Below are 19,512 nucleotides of genomic sequence, written 5' to 3'. Positions count from 1 at the left end.
GGAGTTGTCAGTTCTCAGTGAATTGTGTTTTGTCACAGATAGTATATAAGCTGCTGTCTGCTACTGAGCTACAGGGTGGCGTTGGGCCAGTCCCATCCACTTTCTGGACCTCTTTCTCTTATATCTGTAAAAGAAAATGGTCCCTTCTCATTCAAAGCATTCCACTTCAGCTCGTGTTTTTTCCAATCTGCTCTTCTCCTTCGGGCTGGGGACAGGACATCCGTGGCATGTGGCCCAGAGGAAAGGGCTATTTCCATCCTGCAAGCCTTCAGTAGTTTATGTGGCAGACCAGCCCATACATAGGCTTCCCTAGAATTGAAGGAAGGTTCAACTTGGAGACCAGGGCAGAAACCAAACCAAGGAGTGGAAATGGTACAGGGTTGTGCCCCTTCTGAAGTCTGAAGGGACGAAGTCCCAGCTAAAATCTCAATTTCTACAAGGAAACTTTCCTCATGCCCCTTAATGCTAGTCCTTTCTCTCTATTGATTATCTCCTATTTATCTTACATCCATATTGTTTGCAGTACAAAGTTGTTTTCTTGTGTTTCCTATTAGACTGTGACCTTCTAGGTGCAGGGATGAGTCTTTTGCCTTTTTTGTACCCCCATGGCCTATCACAGTAGGTTCTTTTTTTTTTTTTAAGTGAGGCAATTGGAGTTAAGTGACTTGCCCAGGGTCACACAGCTAGTAAGTGTTAAGTGTCTGAGGCCGGATTTGAACTCAGGTTTTCCTGACTCCAGGGTGGGTGCTCTATCCACTGTGCCACCTAGCTGCCCAATACAGTAGTTTCTTAATAAATGTGTATGGGGGGGGCAGCTAGATGGCACAGTAGATAAAGCACTGGCCCTGGATTCAGGAGGACCTGAGTTCAAATCCGGCCTCAGACACTTGACACTTACTGTGTGACTCTGGGCAAGTCACTTAACCCTCTTTGCCCAGCAAAAAAAAAGGTTATCAGATCCTTCCTAGAGAATAAATGTGTATTGGACTGACGGATTGAGATTAAAGAAACACTTTCAGATGTAAAGGAAACCGTACACTCGGAGAAAGAGGCCTGAGGTTTTGAATAGCTCCAATGAATATTAAAAGGCCCGCCAAGACAATGAGGTTGCCTCCGAGCAAAGACTTCCTTTAACTCTTTGTTTCCAGTAAGCATTTACATAAGATTCCCACCTCACTCTCTGAAATGTAATTTTCTGGTTGAATAACAGTGGGTTCCTGGGGAATCCAGGCTGGAAGGGCCAGACCACTCTCATCCCCAGGTTAGTCCTGGAAGAGTTGTGGGGGAGACCCTGGAGGGGACCCTTTACTAATCTCCCTCTCTCCCTCCCTCCCTCCTGGAAAGATCATTTTTAGGGGAGGCTTCTTCATTGAAGTGATCCACACAGTCCTTGTTCTTGGCCCAGCGCTTTCTTCATTCATTCATTCATTCATTCATTCATTCATTCATTCATTCATTCATTCATTCAACAAACATCTACTGTGTACAAAGCTCCATGCTGGGTGAATTACGAAATTTAGGCGTGACACAACCCCCATCCCCCTCAGGCTTTTCCTTTTCCCTGGGCTCAGAAACCTGTCTTCACTCCCTTGATTGCCTGTTCCGCAACTGGAGAGGTGTTGCTAAGTCACCTCTAAAATGACAGAGGCATTTGGTAGCAAAGTGGATAAAGAGCTAGGCCTGGAGTCAGAAAGATCTAAGTTCAAATCTAACCTCACACATTTATTAGCTATGTGACCCTGGGCAAGTCACTTAACCTCTGTTGGCCTCAGTTTCCTCAAATGTAAAATGAGGGTATAATAGCACTTCCCTCCCAGGGTTGTTGTGAGGATCAAATGAAATAATATTTGTAAAAGTGCTTGGCTTGTAATAGGCTCCACTACATAAATGTTTATTTCCCTTTCTCTTTCACCTCTAAAAAGAGGAAACTGTCCAACCAAGAGGGCAGGTCTGGGCAACTTGGTAGGTTGTGCTTGGTGGGGGTGGGGGATATTTGTCTCTCTGGTTAAAAGGGACCTAATGTCTGTGAGACAGGTCTCTGTAGTAGTGGTGTCTATGTGGCCGTGAGGGTTTTGTATTGGAGAGATCCATGGGAGGAGTTTGGGGGTTTGGGGATGGTCCATGATTCCGCTTTCTGGAATGAGGTGGTCTTTGGATCCTAAAGTTTGGGCTTTTTCTGGGGGCATGTCCCTGGGCTGAGGGTTCTGTGGGTGTTTGGGGGAGGCTGTTTCTGGACTGAGGCCCTAGGTTTGGGGAATAGGAGGGTCTCTCTTAGCTGACAAGCCAGGGGAGGGTGGTGATGTCTTTGGGTTTAGTTGTCAGTATCTCTGAACTGAAAGGCCTAGGAGAGATATTTCTACAGAATTCATATGAATCTCTGCATTCCATGTATTTTCCCTGGCTGTCCCCCCCCCCCCCCTCCCTGAATAGGTTCCCTCTTCCCTTCAGCCTCCTGCCATCCCTGGCCTTTTCTTAAGACAAGGCTCTTTCTTGGTCTTTCTATCTATCTCTCACTTCCTCCAAGAACCTTTCCCATGTTTGCAGGGTATATATCTTGTATCTGTAGTTCTTTGCATGTTGTCTTCTTCATTAGAATGTATATTAATTGAGGGCAGGTACTGTTTCTGTCTTTCCTTGTATTCCCAGCCCTAGTCCAGTACCTGGCACGGTTTGCTATTGGTTAGTTGTGTGTGACTCTACTGTGCCCCCATGAACAAGTTTTCTTGGTAAAGATACTGCAATAGTTTGCCATTTCCTTCTCCAGTGTGTCTCCCTTTTACAGATGGGGAACTGAGGCAAATGGGGTTAAATGCGGCAGCTGGGTGGTGCATTGGAGTGCCGGTCCTAAGTCAGGAAGATTCATCTTCCAGTTTAAATCCGGCTTCAGACACTTACTAGCTGTTTGCCTCATTTCCTCGTCTGTAAAATGAGTCGGAGTAGGACATGGCAAACCACTTCAGGATTTGCCGAGAAAAGCCCATGTGGTCGCTACTGAAATGAATGAACAACAGAAGGGGGTTAAGTGACTTGCCAGGGTCACACAGCTACTTAGTAGTATTTCAACTCTGATCTTCTCGACTCCAAGGCCCCGCGATCCAACCATTGCACCACCTAGCTGCCCCTGCCTGGCATACAGGAAGCGCTTAATAAATGCTTGCTCAACTGAGGAGACACTTTGTAACCCTTGTGGAATTGAAATGGGAAGGGTTGGGGTGGCGGGGTGGGGATCTAGGAAATGTACGTCGCAGAGGTAGGCTTCTCGGAACTAAAGGAGATGTGTAGGCGATCTCTGGACTAAGGGGGGGGTCTTATGAGAGGGTGCCAGCACCAGCTGGCTCCCGCGGGGCGGGGTCGGGCAGGGCAGAATTGGGGCAGGACCAGAGTTTCAGAGTCCGCTCCTTCCCAGTGGCGCGCCTCCCGGACAAAGCCTGCGCATTTTCCTGGCGGTGATTGGTTGTGGGTGACGTGCTGACCGCCCCCCTTGGACACGCAGGCCGGGGCCGGCTCGCCGTAACCAATGGCAGGGCTCGGCGCCGGCGCTTCTCTGTATCAATCTCGGAATTGCCAGCCAATGGGAGTGCCGCTACCCGGCTCGTGCTCCTTTCGCGGCAAAAAGGATTTGGCGCGTAAAAGTGTCCGGGACTTTGCGGGGATCAGCTGGAGAGACCAAAACAAGCTCCCAGTCCCTGCCCCAGTAGCGGCCTCTGCTCTGTCCTCCAGTCTCCCGCCCCGGCTCCATCCGCCTGTGCGGATCAGACTACTGCTGAACCCCGGAGTCCAGGACCGCGCATGGGCCAGGGCCCTCTCGGAGCCTCCCGCAGCTCGCGCCCCGGCCCCGGTCCGGGGCCCTGAGCCCTCTCCCCGCCGAGCCGAGCCGGGGACTATGGATCTGGGATCCGGAGCGGGCTCCAGTTCCCAGACCCCCGGCAGGGGATAGGGCCCAGAGCCGCAACCGCGGAAGCCCGCCCAGCCTCGGGCCGCGCCCCGCCCCGGCCCTCCCGGCCCCGCCGGCCAGTCCCTGTCCCTGGGATGTGAGCCGGCGCCCGGGGGAGCGAGTGAGCCAGCGGAGCCGCCATGGCCCTGGACGGCAGCGGCGGCGGTGGCGGCACGTGCGTGGCGGAGCTGGAGGCCCTGCTGGGGGCTGGGGGGCTGCAGCTGCTGGAGCAGCAGATCGTCATCATCTCCACCCAGGACGAAGGCCCGCTCAGCGCCGCCGCCGTCCCCGTCACCGCCGAGGGGCCCCGAGAGGCCGAGTTGCTGCTGTTCGCAACGCCCCAGGCGCCCCGGCCGGGAGCCAGCGGACCCAGGCCTGCCCTGGGCCGGCCTCCGGTAACTACTCCACTCCCCGCCCTCCCAGCACCATGGGCGGGCCTCGGCCCGGGGCATCTCTGTGAGCATGCATCTCCAGGGTCGGACCCGAGCGCCAGGGGCTCCGGGCAGCTCTCCAGGGCCGATCCCACGCCCAGGAGGGCGGCTCTGCGGGCGGGGGGAGGGGAAGGGGGGGGGTCTAATCTGCTGCACCAGATGGATGGGTTTGCGCCAGAGGGAGCCCCCTTGCAGTGCGCCTGCCTCCGGGGTGGAGCTGAGCAGCGGCAGCCGCACGGCGCCGGGGACTCGCTGTACCTTTGCCCTCTCAGAGGCCGGGGCCTGGAGCTTCGGGGCCGAGTCTGGAGGGGAGGGGGGCGGCGGTGGGAGTTGGCCGAATAGCCTTTCTACTCCCACCAGACGGTGAGCTCTGGCCTTCTTTGGGCACTCCCAGCTTCCCCTGCTCAGTGGAGAGACCTGGCCCCGGCTGGCCTGGGGTAGAGCTGAGATTAAGGTTGGACCCTGGGTGTCGCTGTTTAAGTCTGTTCAAAGTCCTGTTTTGTTAACCACATCACTGGTGGCAGTAAAAGGAGGTGGTGGGTTTGTGTCACCAGCAGTGGATGCACGCTGTAGGTCAGGATCGCAGCAAGGGCGTGTGTGTGTGTGTGTGTGTGTGTGTGTGTGTGTGTGTGTGTGTGTAGGAGGAGAAAGGATGCTGTGGGGTCCCATGCTTGTAGCAGGCCACTTAGCGCCCCTGTAGTCTGCTGGGTGCTTCTGGGTACTTGAAAGGCAACCATACCTTTCCCTGCTGCTCCCATTGCCCCAGAAATGGGCCAGAATTGAAGTGGGCTGTTTGTGTGAGGCCTCTGCAAGGCGGGAATGGGTTCTGCCTCTCCCCCATCAGGGAATGAGGGTACAGCCTAGAGTGGCAGCTGATCTCCTCCCTCCCACCGCCCCCTCCATCTGTTGGCCCTCTCCACCTGCCTTCATATTTTCAAGGGGCTTGTTACCATAGTGTCTAAATGCTCAGTGAACTTGTTCGGCTCCCCTAGGCCCCCTGGGGGAGGGGAAGGGAACGGGTGACTGAGCTGGTCCTTGGCCTCTGTGGTATGGTGACTGGGGGGCTGGGGGAAGGGCTGAATGAGGCAGGAGGGAGCAGTTGAGCTGCTTATAGCAAATATTCCATCTCCCTCTGCACCTTGGCTGTCCCTCCCCCTTCCACCCCCCTCCCCCCTTTTCTCTCAGAACCTGTAGAACCTGGTTGGTTTCCCTTGGGTTGAGACCAAAGAAAGCTCTGGATCCTGTGCTAAGGTTTGGTCTTAGTACCTGGGCCTAACAGCACTGGGACCCCTGGTCTTGCCTAAACAAGGACTGCTGTGGGAAAAGGGGGGTTAGGAGGGGGTGGCCTCAGTACCTGAGACATTGGACTGTATAGACTGGGTTTGGCCTAGATTCCAGGACATATTTTGTGGTCAAGTCAGAGCCCCAGGGCCTTTCCAAGGGGCTTCCCCAAGGACATCTGGGGTATTGATGAGGCTACTGAATTGTGTAGTCAGGAAGAAGGAGAACCCCAAACAGAATCTGTCTGAAATATTAAAGTCTTGGCCCTGGGGAGTATTGAGAAAAGGGAATTATAGCAGGTGCACCAGTCCTGTTGAGGAAACTTCCTGAAATCTAGCCCCTTCCTCAGCATGTGGCCAGTGATTCAGATTGGCTGGTGTGTGTGTGTTGGGGGGGGTTGATAGGGGAGGAAGCTGCAGTGGTTGGTTGTTTGGGTAGAGGTCATGGAAGGTCTTGAAATAAGCTGGCAGACCCGCACTGTGGGCTGTGATAAGGTGCCCTGCTAAGGGTGATCTTCTGGGTAGGTCAGGGAAAGGAGATCCCACAAATGAACTGCTGACCCAACTTGGGCCCAGCTGAGTCCCTGCCCTATAGGTTTCATAGCTTCTCCTGCCTGGGAACTGGGAAAGGTGGGGTGGTGGTGGTGACGTGCATTCCCACGGAACAGACAGTGGTGGGGAGTGGCAGAGAGGCATCAGAGAATAGAGGAGAGAGTCCTAGATATGTGGTTAGGAACTGGGTTCTAATCTACTTCTTCTGCTTGTCTAGGTGACATCCTTCGAGCCACTTCCTCTGTATGAACCCCAGTTCCTTACCTGTCAAACAGGGGCCTCCTGCCTTCTCTCTATATGTACTCTGACTGTACTCCTTTTCTTCCTCCCCTCTGACTGGGGGGCCCTAGTACAGGGAGAGTGGGGAGAAGGTAGGCCTCCCAGTGTTTACAGCTGCATGGTGGCAGTGCTTAGCCTTTGTGTGGGGAGCTGCCTCAATTGTTTGAGGCCATCTCCCTGCCTCCAGACTAAGACTGAGGCTAGGATGGTAAAGGGGGCTGGGGGAAAGAGAGTGGAATAGCCCTAGTAGTTGGAGCTCAGTGTTGATGCCTTCTTGCCCTCCCCTTTTCCTCTGCTCTTGCTGCTTTTAGGGCCTTAGTGATGAATTCTGCCATAGCTAAATTGCCCTGTGCCATTTTCTAGGTACCCAGCCTCGGGAGCCTTAGAGCCCAGAGGCTAAAGAGCCTACTAGGTTGCCTTGGTGTGGAGGGGGAGGGGTGGAGTGTGGGGGACAACGCATAGAGAGAAGTAGCTGCTGGGATGGGGGGAGGCTGAAACAGAAGATTATGGGTGTTCAGGGGGACAGGCCCACCACCCATGCTTAATAGTATTTTATTTTGGATCCCAGGTTGGCGGGTGAATCGGTGCCATCCTGGTGTAGCTGTACAGATTCTCTCATGCCCTGCCCTACCCTGCCTCCTCCCATCACTGCAGCGTGGAGGGAAAACCTGTTCTGTGTCTGTGGGAGGGGAATGTCAGCCCTGGGAGCATGTGCAGGCATTGGCTCCTTGGTCATAGCTCTCTTCCACACCCTCCATGATGCCTGGCCCTCTCCTGCCATTGCAGACCACAGAATCCCACCACCCTCTTTCCTTGTTTGTTTGGTCTTATGATTTAGTGTCATAATCATCATCATCAACCATCATTTAACAATAAAAATTCTATCTCTTTTGCGAAGATAACATTTATCATTTCAATATTGCCCCCATTTTACAGATGAGGGAACTGAGGCTAAGAAAGATGAGTTGCTCTTTGGGTACAGAGCTAGTAAGTGTCAGAGACAGGATTCCAATTCAAGTCTTCTTGATTCCATGTCCAGAATGAAATAATGTAAGTAAAGTGATTAATAAATCTAAAAGTACCATATAGATGTGAGTGATCATCATGACTACTACTGGCGTCTCTCGGGGGTTGGTCTGGCTTGTCTATCTAGGCCTAAAAAGGACCTAGACTTTGAGTGCCAGAAGCAGAGAGAGCCTTGAGGGCTGGGGGTCCTTGGGGGTGGTTCTGGAAAGGAGGTTGACAAGCAAAGTGGGAGGGAGAACAGAAGGACTTCCAGGGGTGACATAGCAAGATATGGTGACAAAAAAGAGCCCAAGAGAAGAAACTTGGGCCATAAGTCATCCTGTCTGGTTGGATTGAAGAGTGTGGAGGGGAATGTGGGGAGCTAAGGCTGGACACTCAGTTTAGAGCTAGAATAGGCAGCCTTCTTTTTTTTGTTTTTGTTTTTGTTTTTGTTTTGTTTTGTGGGGCAATGGGGGTTAAGTGACTTCCCCAGGGTCACACAGCTAGTAAGTGTCAAATGTCTGAGGCCGGATTTGAACTCAGGTCCTCCTGAATCCAGGGCCGGTGCTTTATCCACTGTGCCACCTAGCTGCCCCAATAGGCAGCCTTCTAATGTTGCTCTAAGAAGTTTGGACTGTTCTCAAGGAGGGACTGGGAAGACCATGAAGATTTATGAGGAGAGGTGTGAGTGACATGACCAGAAGCAAGTCTCTGTAGACAGGGTTGGAGAGGAGAAAACCAGTTAGGAGGCATGAGGTAATAAGGCTTGGAATGGGGACAGACTGTTCCGATGTAGGACTTACGATTTTTTAAGGAATTTCTTTCTAATATTGAGCTGAAATCTGCTTGTCTGCCGCCATTCCTAGTTCTGCCATCTTAATGCCCTTTGAGGTAGGGGTGGCTTGGGCCTTAGGAATATTCCCATTTCACAGATAAAGACAGTGTGGCTCAGGGCAGGGTCCCATGCTCCAAGGCAGATCCCCACTTGGGCCTATCCAAGCCAGGCCTTGGGCCTGGGAGTAGCTATAACACCCAATACAGAATGCCCTGCGAAGTCGGGGTAGCTCAGTTCTTAGTGCGGTGTCCCTCCTTGTCTTGGCTCTGAGGAGGGAGGCACTTGGCCTGCCAGGCTTTCTAAGGGCTCTCTCGAGTGTTTCTACTATAGGAGGTCATCTGGCTTTTAATGGCATTAATTGCTTTAATTAATTAATACTTCAGGCATCAATGGCCATCACTGCCATTTAATGGGGCTTCTTGCTTCTCCTTCTAGGAGCCTCAGTCACTAAAATGATCCTTTAGCCTTCTGAGAACATGCTCCCGAGTTGCATATCCTAGGCTTCTTACTTCCCATCCAATGCCTGTCACTTGAGGCTTTTGTTATATTAGGTGAGCCTTGAAGCACCCTTTTGGGGGAGACAGGGTAAGGATTCTTATCTCTTTTTTTTGTTTGTTTGTTTGTTTTTTTTAGTGAGGCAATTGGGCTTAAGTGATTTGCCCAGGGTCACACAGCTAGTAAGTGTTAAGTGTCTGAGGCTGGAATTGAACTCAGGTCCTCCTGACTCCAGGGCTGGTGCTCTATCCACTGCGCCACCTAGCTGCCCCCCCCTTCTTATCTCTTTTACAGAAGAGGAAACTGAAGCTAAGAGTTTATGTGACTGTGAATTAGTAGCAGAGGTATGACTAGAACCCCGATCTGACTCTCCATCTTGGTATAGTAATAAAAAAGAAAACTGACTCTGGGGTCAGAGGTCCTGGGTTTGAATTGGCCAATTCAGCTTTCTGTGCCATAGTTTTCTCATTTGTCAAATGAAACAAGAGGGTTGGGTTAAGTGACCTCTAAGGTCCCTTTCCATCTAGATCTGTGAATCTAGGCTATCCCCTGCCCTGTGCTAGAACAATAAGAGTAAGACCAGGGCAGCTAGGTGGCGCAGTGGATAAAGCCCTGGCCTTGGATTCAGGAGGACCTGAGTTCAAATCCAGCCTCAGATACTTGGCACTTAACTAGCTGTGTGACCCTGGGCAAGTCACTTAACCCTCATTGCCCTGCAAAAAAAAGAGAGAGAGAGAGAAAGACCGAGCTGTGTGGAACGAAATACTCAGACATGTGAGGACTTCAGGAGCTTGAAGGAGGAGGGGGCTGTGAAGCTCGGGGGAGTCACGAAAACCTCCCTGAGAAAGAGAGATATCTGCTTCTCAAGCAGAGTGAGCATTCAGTAAACAAGAGAGGTGTTCTGTGTGACCCTGGGAAAGTCACTTGACCTGTGGATCTGTAGTAGTAGTAATAATAGTAATATTAATAGAGTGTTTATAGAGCATTTTAAGGTTTACAAAGCGCTATACATGTTTTCTCATTTTATCCTGACAACATCCCTGTGACAACATCACCTCCATTTTATAGATCAGGAAACTGAGGCCAAGAGGGGTAAAGTGGCATGCCCAGGTAGGAAGTGTCTGAGGCAGGATTTGAACTCATATCTGACTCCCAAATTTAACAGGCTATCCACTGTGCCACTTATCTTCCGCCTCCCCTATGAAATGAGGGAGGAAGACTGATTGACCTCTAAGGTCCCTTCTAGCTCTGAAGATATGATCCTAGAATTCCTTCAAGGTCCCCTCCTGTCACGGCTTTTGTAGAGCAGGAGAAACGTCCAGAGGAAATGTCTTTCATTGTCTGAGCAAGTGCCAAAGTGGGAACTCAGTCTCCACGGGTGCCCAGAGTCAGGGAACGCTGGTCCCAACCTTGTTGGCTAGAACTCCCTAATGAAATCAGATTTAGGGCAGGATGTCCTACAGATTAGTAAAATTAAAGATGAGAGAGGAACAAAGTGACTTACCCATGGTCACATAGTAAAGAACAGAGCTGGGGTTTGAACTCAGGACCTTTGATTCTGTTGTACCACATTGCCAAGATTCATAGACTCTCAGAGCTTGAAGGGCCTTCATTTTACAGATGAGAAAACAGGCCCAGAAAAGGCAAGTGACTTACCTAAGGTCAAAAAGCCCTTCCCTCAGGACTGTCGTCCTCCTTGCAAATAAAAACCTTTTTTTTTTTTGGAATACAGGCCTCCAAAACCTTCCTGGCAGCTTCTCCCCCTTCAAGGGACCCCTACATCCCTGTGTCCCATCTCCCATTCTTTCTATGGCTAAGACATCTTTCCCCATAGAATGTGAGCTTCTTGAGAGCAGACTGTTTCTGTTTTTCCTCCCTTTCCCCCAGCTGTGCCACTTACTAAACACATGTTGATTGGTAGCTCTCCATGGTCATTCCCTAGCCCCCTCTCTACCTTGTGTCCCAGAACCATCTTCATATCTGGGGGCTGGGGAGTTGGGCAGGTGAAGAAAGTGGAGATGGGGCTCAGGCTGCATCTTGTGTCCCTCCCTCTTTTCCAGGGATTCCTGGTTACCCCAGGCTGGTTTGACTGGGCCTGAGATAGATTGGGGTCCTGCTGTTCTGCCCAGTCCTGGTCCACTTTGTTCTTGGGATGTGTCCTGGACTCTAATACATCGCCTAGATCCTTGAGAACTCCTCTGGGAGCAGGGGGAGAATCCTTCATTGATTATCCATTAAAGGAGAGATGGGCTGGCTTTTTTAGTCCCAATGTCAACCGGGGGAAACTGACTTGTTTCTAAGGATGGGGGTGTCTCATCACCAGCCCTTAAGACAGAACAGGTTTCTAGCCCCCTTTCCTGGGCCTCTCTGGGTCCCTCATGAGGCCTCTCTTTTCCTCTCCCCTGTGCTGCAGGTGAAAAGGAAACTGGACTTGGAAACAGACCATCAGTACATAGCTGAAGGCAGCCAGCCAGCCCGGGCCAGGCCCAGACCCCCTGGCAAAGGTATGAGCCTTCCTTACCCAAGCAGACTCTCCGGCTCAGCTCCCCCCTTTCTGGCCCCCTAGTTAGGCTGCTCAGGACACTGGGAAGCCAGTGTCCCCATACTGAATTCCAGCCAAACAGGGCCTCCTGTTTCTTCTCTCACTTCCCCATGAATGGGTGCTGTTTGGGGTGGAAAGAATCCCTTAGTACCAGGGCCTCTCTCCTAAGCTCTGATTTCCCTTCCCTCGTGGACTCTAAGACTCCGAGGAGCCAAAGCTAGACAGAGGGCGAGAGTCTTGAAAACTTGGCTCTTTTTCTCCCACCCCCTCACCCTTATGTAGACTGGGCATTGGATCAGGAGAGCCAGGCAGAGGCCCGAGCAAGGGGCAGTTAAGGGAGGCTGGCACCAGTTTCCTGGCCTAAGGATCTGGGCCCTAGGGAAGGCAGACAGGGCCTTGTTGGGGGAATGGGCTGGGCTGGGCTGGGCTGGGCTGGGCTGGGCTGGGTTGCCCAGCCCAGGGAGGAAGTTCTGTGGTTGGTGGCGGAGCTGGGTTAGGGTGTGTCAACACAGGGGGCTTTCCTGCCTGGGCTACGCCCTATGGCATCTGTGAACAGAGAAAGAGAATGTGAATGAGCCCTTGATGTGGGACAGAGTCCTTTCCTGCCTTTGGGAGCCTGGTCTTGGCAGCTTTCCAGTCTGCAGACCCAGGAGATCATACCTGCTGTTACCCGAGGGTGGGGCATCCTGGGAGAATGGGCACTGAGCCTGTGTCCTCACTCACTGCCAACAGGTGTGAAGTCCCCAGGGGAGAAGTCTCGCTATGAGACCTCACTGAACCTGACCACCAAACGCTTCCTGGAGTTGCTGAACCAGTCTACAGATGGCGTAGTGGACCTGAACTGGGCAGCTGAGGTACTGAAGGTGCAGAAACGTCGCATCTATGACATCACCAATGTGCTGGAAGGCATCCAGCTCATCACCAAGAAGTCCAAGAACCACATCCAGTGGCTGTAGGTACCAAGGTCGCAGCTGGTCTCCTGCCTTCCCTCCACCGCCAGCACAGCTTTGTCTGAGCCCCGCTGCTTTGCCCAGACCACGAACCAAACACAAATTGATTTGAGAAGGATAGGGGGTAGGAAGACCTAGGGCTGCTTTTCCTGGTATAGTTTCTAGCTCCTGCCCTGACTGAGGCGAGAGGTAGCCGGGGATGCTTGGGGAGCTATGCCCTTGGCATAGATGGAACACCTGACCTAGAGTCAGGAAGACCTGAGTTCAAATCTGTCCTCAGACAATTAACTAGCTGTTTGGCTCAGGGCAAGTCACTTTGACTTAGTTTCCTCGATTGTAAAGTAGGGATCACAATGACACCTACCTCTCAGAGTTGTGAGGACCAAATGAAACATTTGTCAAGTGCTTAGCACAGTGCCTGACACATAGGAAGTGCAGTATAAATGTTAGCTCTCATTATGGTGATGGTAAGTAAGACAACACTGGAAGAGAGGGCTGTTGGCTGTGGGGATATAGTTGGGGGGGGGGCGGGACAAATTCAAAGTGCGAAGGGACCTTAGAGATCAAAGTCTTAACTCCATCATTTTATGGATAGGAAACAAGTCTAGAAAGGGAAAGGGTCTTGCCTCAGGTCACATGCTGAGTCCCCGACAGGACACGGACTAGGGTTTAGTGACTAGATGCCCAGACCAGGGTTTCCTGCTACAGCATCTAATAAGAACAATGGGGAAGCCAGAGAAGGGGGCAGGTGGGCAGCCCTTCATGTAAGAGAAAGGGTAAGGCAGCTAGCTGGACAGAAGAATGGCAGAGCAAAGGGGCTTTGTGTCTTGGGGTACTTGATGAGGGTCCCCTTGGCAGGCAGAAGGAGCGGTTGTGGCCAGGCCCTTACACCCCGCCTGGGCCTGGCTACCTGGGGGAAGTAAGGAAGGATCTTGGCACCTTTCTCTCCCTTCTAGATGCTAAGAAAGGACTGTAATTTGGGGTGGGGGGAGGGGGGAAGGGTGGTTGAGGCACGTCCAGCCTTGCTGCCACTCCTCCCTCTCCATCTGCTTATCTCAGTGACCTTAAGAAACCCACATTGGGGGCACAGGTGGACAGCTGGTTGTTGGACCCTGGGAGGTGCTGGGAGAACTGAGACAGTCCCATGAGCATAAGAAACCCCAAGACGGTCCTCCCTTCTGCCCTTGCACCGCTCCCACTTCAAACCTAGGACCAAAGTAAAGAGAAGGGAGCAAGGGGAAGCCCCTCTCACAGATCTGCCTTTTCTCCCCGTCCTGCTTCCAGGGGGAACCACTCTGTAGCGGTCAACACCAGCAAGCACCAGATGCTAGCCAAAGACTTGCATCATCTCCAGGAGGCTGAGAGGCAGCTGGATGACTTGATCCAGATGTGCACAGTTCAGCTCAAACTGCTCACTGAAGACGCTGACAATCAGCAATATCCTTGTGGGGAAGTGAGCAGGCTGTGGGAGTCACAGTGATGTGGCGGTGTGGTTTTAGATTCCTCATACTTGGAATCAAAGACTGCAGACCTGGGAGGGACCTCCATGGACATCAGCCCCTGCCTGAGATGTGAAGCCCATAGGCAGTATCCCTGACAAGTAGTCCTCTAGACTCGGCTTCCCTGTCCCCAGCATTGAAGAGCACCTTAGCGACTCAGGAGACAGCTCCTTCCATAGCTGGATAGCTCTCCTTATGTAAAAGACCTTCCTGACAGTGAACCCAATCTTCATGGTAATCTCTAGCCACTAGTCATAGTTCTGCCTTCTGGGAAGTCTTGGCTACTAGATACTGCCTTCAGATATTTGAAGGGAGTTATTCTATGACCAGGGCAGCTAGGTGGTGTGGTGGCTAGTGGAAGACTCATTCAAATCTATCCTCAGATACTTACCCACCCTATGTCCCTGGGCAGGTCACTTAACCTTGTTTTCCTCAATTTCCTCATCTACAAAATGAGTCAGGGAAGAAATTGGTGAACCAATCCAGTATCTTTGCCAAGAAAACCCCAAAAGGGGTCACAAAGAGCCAGGCACGACGGAACAATAACAATTATATGACCTCTACCCACCCCGTTTCCTCCAAGTGTGATTTCTTTTAGGCTCAATAATCGCTGGTTCTTTGAACTGATCCTCTGAGAGCCTGGCCTCCATTCTTTTCTCCTCGTCTCCATCTTCTAGCTGGGCTCTAGCTTGTTAAAATTCTTCTTAGATATGGTTCCCAGACCTGAACATGATTATCTGGGGTCTAATGGGGGAAGCCCCAGTATAGGAAGCCCCTATAATAGCAGGATTCTCACACACACACACACACACACACACACACCCCCCCTCCCCGTTTCTGGATACCATGCCCATAAGCCTTCTGTTTGGCCTTCCCCATAGTGCTTTTTGTCCTCAAAGCCTTCCTCCCCCACAAACGTATGTTTTCCTGTGCTTCCCCCATCCCGTGCTTGGCTAGTCGTCCAAGTGCAGGACTCGATAATCATTACTTTACTATTTAATTCCATTTTATTCACTTCATTCCATTTCTGTGCCCCGTTGAGAGATCTTCTGGATGCTCATGTCATTCAGACTTTTAACTCTCCTTACATAAAGTGTGTTATCCTCAGATACGTGACATGTACATCGTCCACGTCACTGTTGAACAGAAGAGGCCCTGGGCATGTCCCCACTCTCTCTGGTTTATGTTTGGTTGGCCAGCCAGTTCCCAACCTACCTATTCTCATCTAGCTCTTATCTTTCCATCTTGTCCACAAGAATTTTATGAGAAAACTTTGTCAGGTGCTTTCCTAAAATGAGATCTCCTACGTATGTTTCCTCAAGCAACTCATTAAGTACTCAAACATCTGGTATTTTATTGGAGTCTTGGAGTACTCCAGGCGAGGCAGGGAGGACAGGAGTTAGGATCCCCATTTTGCAGAGGAGAAAGAAGCTCATAGGGTTACCATGACTTTTCCAAGGCTAGTGAGCCAAGAGTAAAGGAGAGCATCTCTCAACTCTCTATTGAGGGCCATCTCTACTCCATTGGCTTATGCTTGGTTGAGGAGGTGCAGAAGCTTGGGCCCAGGCTAGCTTGCCCATCTGGGGAGGGGGGGGAGAGTCACCTGGGAGTGAGTTTTCTATGTTGCATTGCATTGGGAGGTGGTTGACACAATGGTGTCATGATCCTTGACCCTCGAGTGCACCTTAGCCTATGTGACCTGCCAAGACCTACGAAGTATAGCAGACCCTGCAGAGCAGATGGTGATGGTGATTAAGGCCCCACCTGAGACACAGCTGCAGGCAACAGACCCCGCAGAGGTAACCCTGACCCTTCACCCCCAACCTGATGGGACTCATCAAGAACTCCTCCCTACTCTACCCCTGGGTAATCTCTACTCTTTTTCTCCCCAGTGGATAGTCTTTTATTTTTCCCAATTATATGTAAAGATAATTAAAAAAAAATTTTTTTTTTTTAGTGAGGCAATTGGGGTTAAGTGACTTGCCCAGGGTCACACAGCTAGTAAGTGTTAAGTGTCTGAGGCCGGATTTGAACTCAGGTACTCCTGACTCCAGGGCCCGTGCTCTATCCACTGCACCACCTAGCTGCCCCTTGTAAAGATAATTTTTAAACCTTCATTTTTATATAAAATTTTGAGTTCCAAATTATCTTCTTTCCTCACTTTCCTTCCCCCTCCCTAAGAGGGTAAACAATTTGATATTGATTATATATGTGCAATCAGGTAAAACCTACATTCATATTAGTCATGTTGTGAAAGATAATCTCCACTTTCAAGACCCTAAACTCTTACCTCCTAGCCCTGGCCAGGGAGGAGAGGGGGCCCAAAGACCAGGCAGAGACCAGATGTGGTCAGCCTATCTTGGATTTCTTACTAAGTCACTGCAACCTCTGCTTCAAGGTGGGCACAAGCTAATATGAGAGGGCTCAGAGCAGTCTCTGATACCCGTTTGGCCAAGGTGTTTCTCAGGGTTGGCCCCTCTGCTTCTTCCTTCTCATTGCTACCCTCCACTCTGTGGAACCAACACAGGTAGAAGAGACTGTTCTCTAGGCCTCTAATGACACAACCTCCTGATCTACCTCCAGGCATTCCAGATCTCTCTGAAAAGCAGCAGAGGTCCCATCGATGTGTTCCTGTGCCCTGAGGAAAGCTCTGACGTGTGCAGTCCGGTGAAGAGTCCCTTTAAAGCAACTCCTGAGGAGACTGGCCTCAGTCTGGAGCCCACCCCTCCACCCCAGGCGCCGCCACCACCTCCCAGCCCCCTCTCAGCCTCTACGCAGGAAGGCAGCTTGCCCCTGCTCACCAGCGAGCAAGGTGCGTGGGCCAGGGAGTTGAGTTGAGGGGGCCTTTAGGTGGTGCTGGGGAAGTGGCGTATAGAACCTACTTCTCTACTCTGTGGGTTTCCTCATTGTCCCGTCTCTGCCGGGGAAGCAGTTTCAGTCTGCCATCTAGCCCGAAGGCCTCCATGGCTGTTCTATTAGCCCCTCTGTTGTGGGGAGAATGCTGGGCTTGGAGCCTGAGTAAGGCTTGGGAGGGCAGAGATTTTGTGGTCCGTATGTGTCAGACTTGTCTGGGTCAGGCTGGGGTGGAGGTGGGGAAAGTGGCAGCCTTGCCTTCCCCCAGACATCATGTAATAAGGGCCCCTGCTTCCTTTGTCTCCAGAACACCTCCTGTCCCGGGCAAGCCCGGCATCCCTCAGAGCCTCGGCAGAAGATGGACGCCTGTCCCCATTAGTGTCTGTGGACAGCCTCCTGGAGCAGGGGAAGGAGGATTTCTCTAGTTTCCTGCCAGATGAATTCATCAGCCTTTCCCCTCCTCAAGGCCAGGACTATCACTTTGGCCTGGAGGAAGGGGAGGGCATCAGGGAACTCTTTGACTGTGACTTTGGGGACTTCACCCCCCTGGATTTCTGACACAAAGCACCAGGAAGCTCCCCAGACCCCGAGGACAGGTCAAGGGAAGCAGGGAGGATGACTGGGGACATCTGGAAAGAGTCAGGTTCCTGGAGGGGCTTAGTTGCTGGGTGGCTGTCCTTGTATGTGGAGGGAAGCATGCAGGCAGCCAGGCCGGGATCCCTTAACTAGGCCTGCTAAGGCCACTTCCTGCATGCTTGGAGATACTCAAAGCTGTTGCAGCCCCAGGTCCATCTCCCTCCCTGTCCCCCACCTCATCCTTTCTAAGACTTCCCAGGAGGAGATCTCTGCCCTGCCAGGGAGTCTACCCCAGTGATCTGATTTTGTCACAAAAGCCACCTAATTTATTTCCCCTTTCTCTGGTCCCCTCTCCCACCGCCCCCCTCATCTGGTTTCCTCCATGAGCAGGAGTTCTCCCCTCTTGGGAAGGAGCCAGCAGTGGGTGTGGGTGCTTGTGTGTGATGGGAGCGTTAAGTGCACTTTTGCTCATCTTCTCTATCTGCAGGTCTTGGACACTGCCGGTCCTTCCTAGGACCTGAGTCCTAGACCGATTCTCAGAGCCTTGCCTGTGCTCTGAGGTCAGGGGGTGAGGCCTTGAGTGTCCTCCTCCCAGGAGTCCTTCCCCCAACCCAGCCAGCCAACCAGTGCTGGATGAAAGGCTGCAGCCCCTCTTTGGGGACCCAGGCTGCATGGAGAGAGCACTTTTGTCGTCTTAAAAGGTTATTTGTTGCAAAGCTTTACTAAATCGCAGCGTGTGCAAGCTTATTTATTTATTGAAGTTGGCCGTGGCCGACCCCCACTTCCCAGGTGGAATGGGAGCTAGAGAACTTGCATCTCTGGGAAGGCAGGCAGAGGCCCACTGGCCCGTGTGTGTGCATTTGGGCCCAAAGGAAGAAGCAGAGGGACAAGAGCTCCTCAGCCTTCTGGGGCAGATGGCCAAGGAAGAGGGGCTAGGGTGGGTCCCAAAGGGGTTGTCCCTTTACCCATGGTCCTCTGGGTAGAAGCATATTGAGGTTTGATTTTATTTATTTATTGGGAATGTCAAGAGGGAGAAAGTTATAGGCCAGGAGCAAAGAGAGACTATAGGTAAAGTAGTATAGGTCAGTGAAAGGAGAAGGAAGGAGGGAATGGGTTGTACCAAGAGATGGGTCAGCTTTCTGAGGCTGGAGCCTGGGCTATTAGGGCCCAGGTACAATGGGAAAGTCAGCTTGGGCACCAGGATTAGAGGCAGGGGTGGAGGAAGCAGTGACACAGTACAAGAGGCAGGTGTTTATACGTAGGAGAGTCAGAGAAGTGACTCTTCTGGGGTTCGATGGAGGGATCTCGCCCCCTTGCCCCACCCCGACCACGTGAGGTTGAGAGAAAAGGTAGCGCAGGCCAAAAGCAGCCTCAGGACCGTACTTTTGCTTCTGGTCTGAAGCCTGATGGGCTTTTTTTGAGGGGGGAGGGGCTGGAAAAAGAGGAAGAGGCATAGTCTCTGCCCTCAAGTTCTCTGCTGCCTCTGCCCTGGACTGGTGTGTGCCAGCCTCTGAGGACGCAGCCCCCGTCACCAAGGCCTAACCAGACTCCTCTGCAGGGGTTCAGGGCACGGTCATTCCTCTCCCCTTCCCTTCCTTTCTCAGGTTCTGCCTGACTATTTGGATGGTGGAAGGGGAAAGGGCCTTGTCTGGCTTAGCCAGGGCCTCTCTGTTGGTGGGGGTCTCCTGGGCAGGGCAAGAAAGAGGAGATGATGGAGGGGTGATCTAAAAGAGGAGGAAGTTTCATGGGCAGAGCCTTGATTTCCTACCTCTCCCCACTCCTCCAGATTCCAGTGTCCTCTCAGTTCCCCTATTCAACTGGAGGAGGCTTAGATTTAGGGTCTGTGGGGACAGGGGCAGCACATTTGGTGCCAGCTTTTTGTCTTTGGCGGGGTGGGCCAGCGGCTCAAAGGACCCAGTCCTCTCCCTGGCCACAGATTTGCCTTTCAGACTCAATATCTTATTGTGCTTTGGTTTCAATAAATAATTTTGATGGTGTCTGGGCTGTTTTGGGTAAGCTCTGTTTCTCAAGGTGGGGAGGGGAGTCTGGATAGTTGCCCAGCCGCCACTTCTCTGGGCCTAGGGAAAGGGCAGTGGCTATCCATGCAGAATCTCCCACCCCAACACCTTTAGGGCTTAGCCCCCAAGCCATGCCCCTGCCTTCTCTGAGGGAGCTTCTCTGGGAGTATGATTTTTGAATGACCAACTTCTAGGCCTTGGCTGGCTCTGGGATACTTTGGGTCTTGTGTGACAACACCCCCCCCCCCCCGCCACCCCAAGAT

General features: G+C 52.0%; 1 protein-coding gene across 1 annotated transcript; it reads left to right on the top strand.

The window, feature by feature from the left end:
* The first annotated feature begins 3,979 nt into the window (after nt 1–3,979).
* Nucleotides 3,980–19,273, top strand: E2F1 (E2F transcription factor 1). The gene is made up of 7 exons (XM_043980576.1): nt 3,980–4,329; nt 11,225–11,315; nt 12,086–12,305; nt 13,588–13,740; nt 15,487–15,601; nt 16,386–16,614; nt 16,963–19,273. The coding sequence occupies exons 1-7, from the start codon at nt 4,075–4,077 to the stop codon at nt 17,211–17,213; spliced, it is 1,314 nt and encodes a 437-aa protein (XP_043836511.1). The 5' UTR covers nt 3,980–4,074; the 3' UTR covers nt 17,214–19,273.
* The last annotated feature ends 239 nt before the right edge of the window (nt 19,274–19,512 follow it).

Source organism: Dromiciops gliroides, chromosome 2 (genome assembly GCF_019393635.1).
Source record: "Dromiciops gliroides isolate mDroGli1 chromosome 2, mDroGli1.pri, whole genome shotgun sequence".
Taxonomy (NCBI): domain Eukaryota; kingdom Metazoa; phylum Chordata; class Mammalia; order Microbiotheria; family Microbiotheriidae; genus Dromiciops; species Dromiciops gliroides.
Note: the sequence above shows the minus strand (reverse complement) of the source record. Positions and strands in the feature narration are given on the sequence as shown.

Excerpts from the sequence above, each read along its gene's own strand:
- E2F1 (XM_043980576.1), top strand. The coding sequence starts at position 4,075 with ATGGCCCTGGACGGCAGCGGCGGCGGTGGCGGCACGTGCGTGGCGGAG. Across the intron at positions 4,330-11,224 it reads CTGCCCTGGGCCGGCCTCCG|GTGAAAAGGAAACTGGACTT; the intron begins GTAACTACTCCA and ends CCTGTGCTGCAG. Across the intron at positions 12,306-13,587 it reads AAGAACCACATCCAGTGGCT|GGGGAACCACTCTGTAGCGG; the intron begins GTAGGTACCAAG and ends TCCTGCTTCCAG.